The sequence below is a fragment of the Littorina saxatilis genome, linkage group LG6, assembly GCF_037325665.1.
Source record: "Littorina saxatilis isolate snail1 linkage group LG6, US_GU_Lsax_2.0, whole genome shotgun sequence".
NCBI lineage: Eukaryota > Metazoa > Mollusca > Gastropoda > Littorinimorpha > Littorinidae > Littorina > Littorina saxatilis.
In genome coordinates, this window is record NC_090250.1 from 16,034,440 (window position 1) to 16,050,744 (window position 16,305).

Here is a 16,305-nt window from a genome sequence, read left to right on the forward strand (position 1 = left end):
GTCTTGACTGAAATACAAGCCATATAAAAAACCACGAGTGTTGTAATCTGTATATCCCATTCTACCATCAAACACAAAGTGTAGACTACTACCGGCACTGTTGCGATCTGTGCAGGGTAAAACTGTTGCCAGTGAGACTTAGCCCTTTTGCAACCTTAAACTAAGTGACTGTCGCTGAAAAAATAAAACGAATGAGTGCATCGATAAGTACGCGGTAACACTACTTTCAGACCATTTAAAAGCTTTAAGTAAAGGTTCATAAGTTGCAAGAAAGTAATGAAGTCGAATAGAAAGTAATTTAGTTGAAGCGCACAATTCTTTTGTTTTGCGTTTCAGGTCGGCAGAACGGGCGAAACGGGTTTGGGACCCATTTGGCTTACTCGATTCAGAATCGATTCCACGTTGTTTTTCTCGAACGTGTGTAATTAGGCTTATTGACAGAGAAGCAAATTTTAGGGAACAAATATGTAGGTTTAGATTTAACCATTTGCTCCCTATTTGAAATGTATCTACGTGATAAACTGTTTTGCGAGTGTGTTTGCATGGATGAACTTAAACTGGTATGGTGTGAGGAAAACGCGACCGACACGTCTGTCACCGCCGATTGATTGCATTTTGAAGGAATATGACTGGATTACGGAAAAATATGTGGACTTACTGCAGAGCCAGGCAAAAGAGTAGACTTGCTCGCAAAACACGTGAAACAGCCGATGTTTGATAGCTGAAGGCGCACACCAAAACACACTACCGACAGATTCTCAAAAGTCGTCTGCTAACGATGCAAGGGGAGGGTACTCGTGTTTTTGTTTTGGTTCGCTAGCATCTGGTTATCTTGTAAGTTGAATGTTCGTTTTTTTCGACCTGCATTGCTTTCATAATGAAAGAAACTTTTGCTTATTGCATCTCATACATCAGATCAGTTCTGAGATTCATTTTTGCGTGCAACTGATATGGTTTTCTGAGCCGTGCAATACGATTTTAGAACTTCATACAAATGTGTCACATTGTTCGGCGCGAGGTCAAAGGTCGGGAGGAAAGTAGTCCTTTGCCCAAATCGGAATCTGCACTATCATATATTTTTTGGAGTCCATGATGTATTTATTGAGCTATAAAAATACAACATATATACCCATACTGAAGTAACAGAGACAAAGAAGGGAGGTCATGGGATATATATATATACACAATAAAAAAAAAATCAACTCTGTGAATGGGGTGGTATTACTTCTCCCACCCTTCCTGTCCTGTCTGCTAATGATTAATGATCAGCCGATACTTCATTATTTGTCTGTATATTAGGACCCATGGGGGGGGGGGGGGGGGGGGGGATTTTGAGATTGATCTAATCATTGTCAGACTGATATTAACAGCTATTGTGTTTTCAGCATAGCATTAGGGTCCGATATTTAGACGAGACAAGTATAATGCCGACGAATTGCAGACGACGGTTTAGTGCGCATTTTCCTTTGCGCATGTATCCACAGAAATCACAGAACAGACTAAAAAAAAAACACCAGACATGTATCACGGAGAAGACACGAGATTCGGATGTTTCGCAATACGTCAAGATGCCAGGTTTCTTCTTCTTCGTTCAAGGACTTAAGACTCCCACGTTCACTCATGTTTTTAGCACGAGTGGATTTTTACGTGTATGACCGTTTTTACCCCGCCATTCAGGCAGCATACGCCGATTTCGGGGGAGGCAATTGCTGGGTATTTACGTGTTTCTATAACCCACCGAACTCTGACATGGATTACAGGATCTATTCCGTGCGCACTTGGTCTTGTGCTTGCGTGTACACATGAAGGGGGTTAAGTCACTAGCAGGTCTGCACATAAGTTGACCTGGGAGATCGAAAAAATCTCCACTCTTAACCCACCAGGCGGCAATGCCAGGTTTCAAATGACGTCACGTGTCATGCTCGGCAGTCTGACTTCTATTGGTGATAACTAGGGTTTCGCATGATGACGACTGCTGTAAATCTGTTAATGATAAGAGAACAAAGATTGTCTCAGAAGAAAGTCAACAACTAAATGTTTCAGACCCGTAACTTGATGTCAACATATTGCACTCAATGATTGCATAGGGAAAGGGGAGAGTGCTGATTGTGTGCTACACATGGGAAAGGGGAGAGTACTGATAGTGTGCTACACATGGGAAAGGGGAGAGTGCTGATAGTGTGCTACACATGGGAAAGGGGAGAGTGCTGATAGTGTGCTACACATGGGAAAGGGGAGAGTGCTGATAGTGTGCTACACATGGGAAAGGGGAGAGTGCTGATAGTGTGCTACACATGGGAAAGGGGAGAGTGCTGATAGTGTGCTACACATGGGAAAGGGGAGAGTGCTGATAGTGTGCTACACATGGGAAAGGGGAGAGTGCTGATAGTGTGCTACACATGGGAAAGGGGAGCTCGAGAGTGCTGATTGTGTGCTACACATGGGAAAGACCGTCTGCTAGAATGCAGCAAAGCTTACTGGAACTTTGCAAGGTTTCTTGCCTGTTTGTTTGTTTGTTCGTTCATGGGCTGAAACTCCCACGGCTTTTACGTGTATGACCGTTTTTACCCCGCCATTTAGGCAGCCATACGCCGCTTTCGGAGGAAGCATGCTGGGTATTTTCGTGTTTCTATAACCCACCGAACTCTGACATGGATTACAGGATCTTTTTCGTGCGCACTTAATTGGTCTTGTGCTTGCGTGTACACACGGGGGTGTTCGGACACCGAGGAGAGTCTGCACACAAAGTTGACTCTGAGAAATAAATCTCTCGCCGAACGTGGGGACGAACTCACGCTGACAGCGGCCAACTGGATACAAAACCAGCGCGCTACCGACTGAGCTACATCCCCGCCCTCTTGCCTGTTAAAGAACTGGAGTAAAATTACACGGAATGTATTTCATGTACGGTAAGAGAAAAAAAAGCAAATTGCATCGTCTGTCGACCATGCAGTCACAGAAACAAACCAGGGCAGGTATGCGTGTATTTCATACACGTCGAGAAAAAAACCGGAAACATGCGTCTTTGTTATTATGAATATGAAAGCATATTCACAGACTTTCTGCGGAATATGGCCCGATGATCCCAGGAATAGGGCTGTGTGAGTACTCTATCCAATCACAACCCCCAAATTCACCCACGTGTCTATCAGAATAGCAATATATAGGAATCATGACCTTTATATCTGTGCATTTTGGACATGTACAAAATGTGTCTGGTTGAAATATTTTGACTGAAGAAATGAGTCACTGTGGTCAGACCTGCAATACACATTTTATTACAGTGAAAAAAAAACTGTCCCTTCTAAGACCTCCCAAAATCTGAGAAAATCAGGAATTAACAAGTCGCGTAAGGCGAAATTACTACATTTAGTCAAGCTGTGGAACTCACAGAATGAAACTGAACGCACTGCATTTTTTCACAATGACCGTAGTCCGCCGCTAGTGCAAAAGGCAGTGAAAGTGACGAGCCTGTTCAGCGCGGTTGCGCTGTGCTGCATAGCACGTACGCTTTACTGTACCTCTCTTCGTTTTAACTTTCTGAGCGTGTTTTTAATCCAAACATATCATATCTATATGTTTTTGGAATCAGGAACCAACTTCTTCTTCTTCTTCTGCGTTTGTGGGCTGAAACTCCCACGTACACTCGTGTTTTTTGCACGAGTGGAATTTTACGTGTATGACCGTTTTTACCCCGCCATTAAGGCAGCCATACGTTGCTTTCGGAGGAAGCATGCTGGATATTTTCGTGTTTCAATAACCCACCGAGCTCTGACATGGATTACAGGATCTTTTCCGTGCGCACTTGGTCTTGTGCTTTCGTGTACACACGTCAGGAAAGCCTCGGGTCCGGATGGTGTTTCGACTGCTGCTCTTAAGTGTTGCTCTGATCAGTTAGCACCCGTGTTCACAGACATTTTTAATGAGTCCTTAGAGAAGCACTCTGTCCCCCGCTGTTTTAAGTCGTCGGTGATAGTCCCTGTCCCCAAGAAACCCCGTGTCGCCCAGCTTAATGACTACCGCCCAGTCGCACTCACATCAGTGGCCATGAAGGTTTTTGAGCGGATCGTTCTGTCCTACTTAAAGGCATGCACTGGTGCCTCACGTGACCCTCTCCAGTTCGCTTATCGGGCAAACAGATCAGTTGAGGACGCTGTAGCGCTAGGCCTGTTCCACATCCTGCGTCATCTGGAGAAGCCACGTTCATACGCTAGAATCTTATTTCTCGATTTTAGTAGTGCTTTTAATACAATTATCCCCCACATGCTGTTTGACAAGCTGTCAGCCCTGAACGTACATCCGTCCATCTGTCATTGGGTTTTAGACTTTCTCTTAGACCGTCCACAGGTAGTCAAGGTGAACGGTTCATACTCTTGCTCAGCCACGCTGAACACAGGGGCACCCCAGGGGTGTGTGCTTTCTCCACTTTTATTCACACTTTTCACGAACGACTGTGTATCATCAGATCCATCTGTGCTGGTTCTGAAGTTTTCAGATGACACGACAGTTGAGGGGCTGATTTCCAACGATGATGAAAGTGTGAAAAGAGAGGAGGTGGAACAGTTGGTTGGCTGGTGCTCTGACAACAACTTAGAGCTCAATGTCTCCAAACCCAAAGAAATGATTGTAGATTTTAGAAAGAACAAACTCGCACTCACCCCTTTAGAGATCAACGGTGTAAGTGTTGAGCAGGTCGACTCCTTTAGATTTTTAGGCACAATCATCTCGAGCGACCTCACATGGGACAAAAACACAGAGCCCATTATCAAGAAGTGTCAGCAGAGGCTTCACTTCCTTAGACAGCTGAAGAAATTTAGACTGAACCAAGCCATCCAAAAGCAGTTCTATAGGGCTACTGTAGAAAGCATTCTGTGTTTTTCAGTCACCGTGTGGTTTAGCGGTGCCAGTGCTAGGAACAAGGAAGAGCTGGAGCGCATTGTCAGACAAGCGTCTCGTATTGTGGGTTGCGAACTTCCGTCAGTCGCCTCACTCAGCTCACGTTTAGCAAAGAGAGTTAGGGGTATAGTGGCAGACTCATCTCACCCAGCCAGCCATCTGTTCGAGCCCCTCCCGTCAGGCAAGCGCTTCCGCGCTCTGAAGAGCAGGACTTCTCGTTTCAGGAACAGTTTCTTTCCTGAGGCAGTCCTTGCGGCCTCAATGGTGGATCGTTTATAGATCTGTTAGATCTGTGATATGTGTCAGCTAAAGTTTTGAAATGGATCGAGTATCCTTAAATGAAATATCTTAATAGATATAAGGGTTGTGTCATTTGAATAACTGTGTCAGCATGTACTCGGATTTATTATATTGATGATTATATTTTTAGATATGATTTTAGGGAATTCATTTATCTTTATCCATGCAACCTGTGATTACTCCTGTCAAATTGGTGCTAAAAGAACAACCAGCCTGTTTTGAACTGTCTGGTTGGTATACACACGTAAATAGGCCGAGTGAAATTGAACACTTTATCTGTACATATTTATTATGATATATGCGTGTGGAAGGAGTGTGAAGTTTTATGCATACACCATAACAAAATCCTGTGCTTTGCATTTGGTAAATAAACTGTTTGACTTGAAGGGGGATAAGCCACTAGCAGATCTGCACATAAGTTGACCCGGGAGATCGGAAAAATCTCCACACTTAACCCACCAGGCGGCCGCGACCGGGATTCGAACCCTCGACCTTCCGATTAAGGCCAACGTCTTACCACCCCGCCACAGCGCCCGTCGATCAGGAACCAACAAGAAATAAGATGAAATTGTTTTTAAAACGATTTTGGAAATTTAATTTTAATCATAATTATTCTATTTTTAATTTTCAGAGCTTGTTTTTAATCCGAATATTACATATTTATATGTTTTTGGAATCAGAACATGATGAAGAATAAAATAAAGGTAATTTTGGATCGTTTTTAAAAAAAATAATCTTAATTACAATTTTCAGATTTTTAATGACCAAAGTCATTAATTAATTTTTAAGCCTCCATGCTGAAATGCAATACCGAAGTCCGGCCTTCGTCAAAGATTGCTTGGCCAATATTTCAATCAATTTCAATTTCAAAACTTGACTAAATGTAAAAAGCAGGGAGTTTTAAAATGAAGTGCAGGTCTTAAAATGGAGGTAAATGTACATACTGGTTATGAACAGAAAAGTCTAAAGAAGCAAGGTCTTAAAAGGGGGGAAATCGTAAATTGGGGAGTTCATAAAATGGGGAGTTCATAAAATAGGGAGTTCATAAAATGGGGAGTTCATGAAAGGGGAGTTCATAAAAAGGGCCCCAGGGTTCCATGAGTTTGTCTAATTGCCATTGACTTCACATCACAGATTTCATTTGACCATTTTTAAGCGCTAAAAAAGCTAAAACTGTGTTTGTGGTCTGTTTTACAATCAACTGAAGGTCACTCTCTGAGAGCGTCGTTGGCAATGCCTAGTTTGATGCCTAGCGCTTCCCCCTCGGGATACACACTGACAGAAGAACCTGAACCTTCCAGAATGTCTGTGTTCAGCTACAGATCATGGTTGCGAGGCACCAAGCAATCACGTGTAAGTCTGAAACATTCCTGGTGCTAAGCTACAGATCATGGTTGCAAGGCACCAAGCGATCACTTGTATGTATGAAACATTCCTGGTGCTATTAGCTACAGATCATGGTTGCAAGGCACCAAGCGATCACTTGTATGTCTGAAACATTCCTGGTGCTAAGCTACAGATCATGGTTGCAAGGCACCAGGCGATCACTTGTATGTATGAAACATTCCTGGTGCTATTAGCTACAGATCATGGTTGCAAAATAAGGCACTAAGCGATCAGTTGTAATTAGTCAGAAACATGCATCAGGGTGCTCTGTATAATGTATTTGCTTATATATTTGCTCGTGTGTGTGTGTGTGTGTGTTCATGTAAGACTTTTTCAGCGGTTTGGTTGAATATTTAAAGCAGAAGATTAATGGTGACTGTGAGCGAGCAAAGAATTAAAAGACTAAAAAATGCTGTACTCGCGTGTGAAGGAAGTTCGAACTGATGAAACATTAATAACGGCGATGTTTCGACCCTATCAGGGTCTTGTTTATGTGTCTGGAGATCCGAAGAACCTATATGGGTCGAGATGTCGCCGTTATTTGTTTTGTCTTCTTTGTTCACAGGTGAGTACAGTATTTTTTGGCCTTATTTGTTTTTAATATTTATATTCAAATTGAAATTGTGTACAGAAATGTTTATTTTATGAGGCGCTTGCAACTATTTAAGCATTTGTGCCATCGAAGTATCCTAATTATATAGATTATTATTATTATTATCATTATTATTATGATTTTGTCCTCCAAGTTTAAAGGAAGAAAGTGGACATACAAATGGGTACAGAGTTTACGAGAACTGGACGTCTTTGTGAGTAAATAAAAAAAAAATCACTCATGAATCATGCTATACAGCTATAATACTTAATCAACAAGTCATGTCATTTTAATCAACACTTAACTTAATTACACAAGTCATTTATGGTCTGTCAGAAGTTTGCTCTGATCTCTTCAATTTTCATCTTTATGATAGATTCTGCTGGTTGATAATTCTTTTTTTCGTGTAAAGAAACAAAAGTTAGAGCAGTAACAGAAAATGTGGTCACTTAATTATAAAAGTGGTAACAAAGAACTCTGGAATGTTGTTTATAATACAGTGGAACCCCCCTTTTAAGACCTCCACAAATCTAAGAAAATCAGGTCTTAAAAAGGAGGGAGTCTGAAAACGGGGGTAATTTTACATTGGTAATGAACAGAAAGTCTGAGAAAACAAGGTCTTAAAAAGGAGGGAGTCTTAAAACGGGGGTAATTTTACATTGGTAATGAGCAGAAAGTCTGAGAAAACAAGGTCTTAAAAAGGAGGGAGTCTTAAAACGGGGGTAATTTTACATTGGTAATGAACAGAAAGTCTGAGAAAACAAGGTCTTAAAAGGGGGGTTCCACTGTACGTAGCTTTGACAATCAAGATATTTTATTTGTTTGTTAAAATTCACTGGTGTTTGTTTTTTCCACAGGGATTAGAAGACCTGGATCTTGATCCCAAAAATCCCGCACCACACAGAAATCTGATGCTGGTATGTATATACCGTAAAGTACCTTGTAAGCGCCCACCCCCCCTGTGCACCAATTCCGACCCAAAGTAGGGGGTGGGCGCTTACTAGGTACTACACCCTATGCACGAGCAGTTTTCAGTAAGAAATGTGATCTTTGATCACTTCGTAATCGTATCTTCTTTCTTTTTTCATCTTCCATTGTTTTTTCTTGTTCGTATTGTCATTAGAGAGAGCTTGGGGAGACAAATGTCGTCGCATCCTTTTCTTGTCTGCAGAGCTGCCGCTGTTGGCCGCACTGTGTCTCTGTTTCCCTTGAACAAGGGGTACGTCTTCTGGATATGGGCAGCAGTCTATTTTACTTGGCCAAAGACTGTTTTCGGCAGAAAGAGAGAGAGAGAGAGAGAGAGAGAGAGAGAGAGAGAGAGAGAGAGAGAGATCAGAGAGAGATCAGAGAGAGAGAGAGAGAGATCAGAGAGAGATCAGAGAGAGATCAGAGAGAGAGAGAGAGATCAGAGAGAGAGATCAGAGAGAGAGAGAGATCAGAGAGAGAGAGATCAGAGAGAGAGAGAGAGATCAGAGAGAGATCTTCTGATCTGACGTCTCGACCGCCATGTAACTTTCGCTTCTTATTTTCCTTTCCGGCCTGGTGACGTAACAGGGTATCGCGATTCTCTCGCCATTCTCGTATCCTTTTTCTATCTACCCCAAACTCACTTGCTGTTTGCGACACTGGCGTTATTATCCAAATAGTCAAGAGCTGACAGCTTAAATGCAACTGTGTACGATTTGATCCGCGGCATCTTGTAATCATTGACTTGCAGGCGTTTAGATCCAAGGCTTGCAGACACACGTGATAGGGTTTGCAAGAAAGGGAAATCATTCACAAAACAAGAGGCGAAGCCTTCAAGGCTCCCGTAAGAAATCGACAAACAGTAACACAAACTCAATCACTCCGTCACACATACACGCACACACACACACACACACACACACACACACACACACACACACACACACACACACACACACACACAGTAAGCATAGGTGAAACTGTGCAAGAAAGCGAGACCCTGGATCTGCCAAGTAGTCTCGGCCCGCTCACAATAACAATGACCGAGACGTTCAGTAATTCCTTTGCGTGACGTCTAACCCTCTTACGTCATAATGTGACGTCTTCAAATAGTTTCTATCACACACGTCAAACACTTTTGACCGAGACTGACGTAATCCATAGACTCGGAAATGTTAAAGTTTCTATCACACACACACACACACACACACACACACACGCACGCACGCACAGACAGACAAAGTTTATCATCGCATAGGCTACACTTACGTGAGCCAACTAGCAGATCAAGTGCGGAATTTTTATTTCCCCTGATTTCAATGGTGTAAAGTGGGGGATGGGCGCTTACAAGGTACTACACCCTATGCACGGTTTTGGACTAAAAGTGGGGGGTGGGCGCTTACTCGATACTGGGCGCTTACAAGGTACTTTACGGTATATTTCTTCTCAGTCAGTTGTAGATTCCTTCGTTTTTGTTTTATGCACTCTTGTGTGCATGGCGGTGAAGAAGCAAACAATCGTGAAGAAGAATAAGGGATTCTTTACTGCCTGTAAGTGTGAAGCAGTTTCCATTTGTGTCAGTTTAATTTCTTCCCTCTTTTGGGAGCCTCTAGCTCATGAGCCTCTTCGTTGCCTTGTAATTGTTGCAGTGTGAAGGTCATCCTGAACTCAGGTAAAATGAGTTACTAATCTTTTCAGGTCTCATTTATCCCTGACAGGATGCCTTTGTTTTCCTTCTCTGGAGAGGAAATCAAATGTTTTACATATTTAGAGCTTTTCGTAATGTGTTATTGATATAAGCAGATTCGCGATCGTTGATAATGATTTTTTTATGGTGTTGTGTAATTTTTAAATTACAAAGGAATAATAGGCCGTGAAATGTATATACTCGCCTAACACGCTTGAGATTTACTGGCCGATGTGAATGCGTGATATATTGTGTAAAAAATTCCATCTCACACGGCATATTGTAAACGCCATGAGCCTCCCCTCTGGGAGGGTATGTGCGTAGAAATACTCACTATAATAATAATTGTCAGTAAGTATTGGTGTCACATGACTGATGTGAACCAGTTGATTGGCTAATGGCGATGCGCTAAAACTGTTAGCGCACTCTTGGAGTGCGCTAACTTTTCCACAGAGCGTATTCTTCCGCCCTTTGCCTAAGCGAGACTGTGCTCTCATCATCAGAATTAATTAATGACATGTAGCTTATGTTCTCCACAATACCAAATGACCATAAATTCCCTGCTTCTCAATAAAAGCAGAAGTGGTTTTTTTTCTGACAGATTGCATGTGCCTGTGCCAGTGCCAGTGATCTAAAAATAGAAGCCGCTGTGTTTCATCTAATTTTCGCCGACTTGCATAAATTCTTCTCATATGCCGTGTTAGTGGCATGTAGCTTATCATCCACATTACCAAATGATGAGTTAGTATACAATTCCCAGCGGCTAACAGAAAACACAAGTGTTATTCCGATAACGTACCAGCTAGACCAGTTTGGAAGACTGACTCGATCGACTCTGTAGCAGACTACACAGAAATACGACTACATCAGTTCAGTAAATGAATGGTTTCCGAATTATTATTTCAAGACAAGAACAATCGTAATCGAAAACGTGTAAGGTTCAGAACGTTCTTACCATATATAAGACTTATTACCAGAGCCTGCCTCATGCATGCAGACTCAGTGCAGACTGCAGTGGTTCGATTGCCCAGGTACTGAGGTAGCCTAGCAGACGACATTAACCCCGCTCAGCAAATTAACATGTTGGGCAAATGTGAACGAAAAAACGATGGGGATGTAATACGTGTAGGGTTCAGAGCATTCTTACCGTTCATATTTAGTATCAGACTCCCCGATGAGTGAAGATACAACACGAGAAATATGCCACATTTGTTTTGAAAATGTGCGAACAGTCGAGTCCCGCTTCGAGTCAATTCAAGGGGAGTCACTCCGCACAGTCAATCCGTCGAAGCTCGACTGGAGGTTTCGAATCGCAAATAATGACTCGAGCACAGTCCTTTCTCCGAGTTCAAATGAGGTCTCTCTGAAAGATCATCACTGTTCAGATTAACGCTACACTGGAATTTACCAACAGAAATTAAAATGCGTGTGACGAAAGCACGACACACTTGAGACACACCACACAAAAGTAGATCTTTACTGTACACAACCTGACCACACAGTTATGCCTATCCAAATGCGCGTTGCAAAATGTGCGTTTGGAATCTTCTTTTTTCTATGGCGGTACTGACAATATCGTTATTGAAACAATCCCAGTGCACTAAGGGATTTATAGAGCAAATCTCGAAAATAATTATTGAACTCAGCGCTATGCGCTTCGTTCAATAATGAATTTTCTCGATTTGCTCTATAAATCCCTTAGTGCACTGGGATGTCTCAATAACTTAAATAATAAATATGGCAAAAGTGTCACGTGGTAATCAACTTTGTCACGTGATCATAACAAAATGGCTACAGAGCGGACAAAACTAGTTTTCCGTAACCAGTTGGGAGTGATGCAACAATATCACGGTCTCCTAATCCCACAGCAGTCTCAAAATTTCGACTTGTTTTGACCTTAGAACGATGTCTTTATCATAACTGGGAAGAACAGAATGGAGATCATGGTCGAAGTCGGCCATTCTACAATCACGTTCGTCTTTTGATCAGAAACATTAGCAAAAAAACATATGGGAGATAACTCTGTATTCTTGTTTTGATAGATTTCGGCTTTTAGACACTTTCTTTCCCTGTACTCCGCGTAGCAAATATCCATCCTGTCAGAGAGACATGAGCGATAGCGTGGACCGATGATTATCAGAATGGTCTGAAGGTATATCCACTGGATGACTGCAGTCTTCTTAGTGGATAGCTGTAGGGCGTGTAGGGCAGAAACAGACGCAATTTCCTGTGCAGGTGTTGTTGGATTTTGTTGTGCCCTGTTCTCAGGGCGGAAGATTTTTACCTGGTCAGGCCTTGACAGTAACGCTGGTAGCTGTCGTGTGTCGGGGGGGGTCTTAAGCAGAGATGGAGGAAGTCTTAGATTGGGGGGGGGGGGGGGGGGTGTCTTAAAAAGGGGGTTCCACTGTACTCTGATTGAAACCTGTGGTGTGTCCAACAGCTCAGTGACGACGTGGAGTGTGTGATGCTGTCCAAGCAATTTTACCTGAGAATGGCTGGCCCTGAGTTGCGAAAGAAAATCTACGCTCAAGTGACTGAACGTAATAGAACGATGACCCAAGTGACAAACTATGACTGCAGCATGATCCGGAGAGGTATTGAATGCAGTTTCATTTTATTTTCATTTTTGAATAACTTTATTGTCCCATCGTTGAGAAATTCAGGTCGCTTCCTCCCAGTGAAAGAAAATCCACGCTCAAGTGACTGAACGTAATAGAACGATGACCCAAGTGACAAACTATGACTGCAGCATGATCCGGAGAGGTATTGAATGCACTTTCATTTTATTTTCATTTTTGAATAACTTTATTGTCCCATCGTTGAGAAATTCAGGTCGCTTCCTCCCAGTGAAAAGCTTAGGCAGCAACAGAGTCACGTACGCTACCCAGATGTGTGCGTGTTTTGGTGTACAGCCACCTGAGCTTATGGCAGAATGACTGAGGTCTTTTACATGCCACAGTGGTGACATGGGGGTGCAACATGGAAACCGTCTCTTAGTCTCAGTCTGCACATAAAGTTGACCTGTGTCCTTCCCAGCCCGGATACCTACCCGTGACCCTAGGATCACAAAATTAAGTTCAGTGCTCTAACAACTGAGTTACCTGGCCCCCCTACGTTGCACAAGGAAAATTCCAACCAGTCTTGCAGCTTTCATAGGTGTTGTTTACTCTAATTGCTACTGCATTTTCACAGGGATATCCTTTTAATAACTATATAAAACAATGATAAAAGCAGTTTTTAGCTAATTTATCACTGTTACTAGTTGTTTATATGAACATCAAGACCACTGCTGATCGAGTCATCAAAGATCCCTTATGTTTGCTTAGAGTACACATGCCAGTTATCAGTATTTTAGTATACAATCGAACCTGCCCTAGGTGACCACCCCTTAATATAGCTATTCTGATGGACACGTGGGGGAATTCGGGGGCTGTGATTGGATGGTCTCACACATCCCTTTTCCGATCATCAAAGCATAATGCTACGGAAGTCGACCATTTTTGCCAATATCCAAAAGCATATTGGCAATAACAAAGACGCATGGTTCCGGTTTTGGCTTTGTGGTAAGGCGTCCGCCCCGTGATCGGGAGGTCGTGGGTTCGAACCCCGGCCGGGTCATACCTAAGACTTTAAAATTGGCAATCTAGTGGCTGCTCCGCCTGGCGTCTGGCATTATGGGGTTAGTGCTAGGACTGGTTGGTCCGGTGTCAGAATAATGTGACTGGGTGAGACATGAAGCCTGTGCTACGACTTCTGTCTTGTGTGTGGCGCACGTTATATTATGTCAAAGCAGCACCGCCCTGATATGGCCCTTCGTGGTCGGCTGGGCGTTAAGCAAACAAACAAACAAACAATGGTTCCGGTTTACCCATCTGTGCCACACGATGTTTCAATCGACAACAGCATACACTGACAACTTACATTCTTCTCGGGAATGTTTTTCAGCTTTACAAATGTCGATAGCATACCCTTTTCTGCTAACTTCCCGATGAAACAGGACTAAACCAATTATTTTCTGTCCCTAAACACCACAAAATGCCCAAAGTCGAAAGATGTAGTACAAACAGGGGAGTAAAATGGAACAGCCATTTTTGTGTGCCTGTGTGAGCTCAGTTGCCGACTGACACAAACTTTCGCATTCGGCTTTTCTTATCTCGTAGCTCCACACTAAATACCCCACTTCCCCTCTGAAGTATTGATGTACAACTCATGGCACTAACATTCATGTAGTCGTTTATAACTGAGGTTGAAAAATTCGCTTCATGACGAGACAAGTATAAATGCCATTCACCCAAACTGAAAACTTCACTGCCGTCTGCTCGCGTTGTACGGATTAGCTATAGCTGTTCTCTTCTCCTCCCCTTGTTGCATCCTAGTTCTTCAGTTGTTTCTAGTTTTCCGTTGATTTTGTGTTTTGGTCTTCTTCATAAGTTGTCTTGTTCAAAATTAAAAAACTCAAACTTTTTGTTGTTGTATACGAATGAACTAATAAAAAGTTGTTTAACAGCTGTGTTGTCAAATAGAATTTTTTTCCAAAGTCAGTGTGGCGCCTGCGCAAAACTAATGCGCATAAGAAACGGCGTCTGCTATCAAAACCTGAGATCAACGATCGACGCAAAAACTGTCATTTTGTAAGTTTGGAACAACAAATCAAGGTCAGAACAGCTTTATAATCGCTATGTTCAGCGTAGCAAATAGGGTCCGATATTTAGACTCGAACAAGTATGCGACTTGTCTTCGACTCGTCGGCATATAATACTTGTCTCGTCTAAATATCGGACCCTACTGCTATGCTGAAAACACAATAGCTGTTAATAACGACCTGCCCTTTGCGACCACCCCACACAAATAAGGAGGTTTTTTCCTATATTGATGACCTTTCCATAAAGACCACCTATCTACAAGGACCACTTTGGGTTGGATGGTCCCTTGGTGGATTGTTATAGACAGGTTTGACCTCAATGTGTGATGCATGTAATACATTTGGAGTGGTCTGGGTGGCCGAGTGGTAACGCAGTCTTGCGCTCGGAAGCGAGAGGTTGCGAGTTCGACCCTGGGTCAGGGCGTTAGCAATTTTCTCCCCCCTTTCCTAACCTAGGTGGTGGGTTCAAGTGCTAGTCTTTCGGATGAGACGAAAAACCGAGGTCCCTTCGTGTACACTACATTGGGGTGTGCACGTTAAAGATCCCACGATTGACAAAAGGGTCTTTCCTGGCAAAATTGTATAGGCATAGATAAAAATGTCCACCAAAATACCCGTGTGACTTGGAACAATAGGCCGTGAAAAGTAGGATATGCGCCGAAATGGCTGCGATCTGCTGGCCGATGTGAATGCGTGATATATTGTGTAAAATAATTCCATCTCACACGGCATAAATAAAACCCTGCGCCTTGAATATGTGCGCAATATAAATTGCAAAAAAATTTTAAAAATAAAAAATAACAAAATAAAAAAAATAAATCCCTGCGCTTAGAACTGTACCTACGGAATACACGCAATATAAGCCTCATATTGATTGATTGATTGTAACACCAAAACAACACATGCAGCTTGGTGAAAAGTGCATTATGACTGCTTGCATGTTGGAGGTAAACAAAACTGTTACTCAAATTTTACGTTGGAATATTGTATGAACTAGAAGAATGCGAGCTGGCCTTTCACACACGTACAGCTCAGAGAACGTTCAATCTTCCAAAACAGACTTATAAATTGACAGCGCTATTGTAATCATGGCATTGTACTCGTGTGTGTGCAGGGGGCGTAACCAAAGATCCAGACGTCATGGCCGACCCAATGCAGCCCATCTTTTGCATTCACTGTTGAGCATCATTTCTTTGGGTTGGTTTTATTCATACAGACAGAATCCCAAAAGATGTTATAATGCCACAGGTTCAACTCTTGAAGCCAGATTTGTAGGTGCATTGACCCATTATGAGCACAGCATTTTAGAATCACTAACAAACTCTGCGGATTATGATCTGTTTTTCTTTTACCTCCACACGTTTCACCAACACTAAATATACTGATTTTTAAGACTACCGTTTTTGATTCTGAGCCACTAAGTGCATCTTTTATTTTTGTGTGAGCATTTATACAGTGTTCATGTTAGTTATTTTGAACTCAGTGCCTGGAAGCACAAACTTTTGTGTGTGCATGAGATAACATGTGGTACAGTCTGTGTATTGTTTTTTTTCTGTAACCTCTTTGCTCACTCACTTACAATATGTGTATACAGTGTGTACAATTATATTTACAGAACATTGCTGCCAGCTTACATTGTTTTATTAAATTGTATGGCTGTGTGTGTGTGCATGTGTGTGTGTGTGCATGCATGTTCCTAGCACGCAGTAGCTATAAGTATAAGCTTGATCACCTTTGCAAAATGTACATGATAGCATTCAAAGCAATCACATCATATAACTTGATGCACAACATATGGATGATTTGAGAAAAATGTTATTAATCAGAAATGCATGA

At 42.4% G+C, this 16,305-nt stretch overlaps 1 protein-coding gene across 3 annotated transcripts in view; it reads left to right on the top strand.

Annotated features, from left to right (window-relative positions):
- The window catches only part of LOC138968609 (uncharacterized), a 58,281-nt gene extending 42,191 nt beyond the window's left edge, over positions 1-16,090 (top strand). Inside the window, exons 13-18 of one of the 3 annotated variants that reach the window (XM_070341203.1) lie at positions 6,404-6,549; positions 7,329-7,388; positions 8,032-8,091; positions 8,346-8,393; positions 12,268-12,421; positions 15,584-16,090. In XM_070341203.1, coding sequence (XP_070197304.1) covers positions 6,404-6,549; positions 7,329-7,388; positions 8,032-8,091; positions 8,346-8,393; positions 12,268-12,421; positions 15,584-15,651 — 536 coding nt within the window. In that variant the 3' untranslated portion in view covers positions 15,652-16,090. The remainder of the gene's footprint in view (positions 1-6,403; positions 6,550-7,328; positions 7,389-8,031; positions 8,092-8,345; positions 8,394-12,267; positions 12,422-15,583) is intronic. The other 2 variants (XM_070341204.1, XM_070341205.1) reach the window with 2 other exon arrangements.
- Positions 16,091-16,305: the final 215 nt, after the last annotated feature.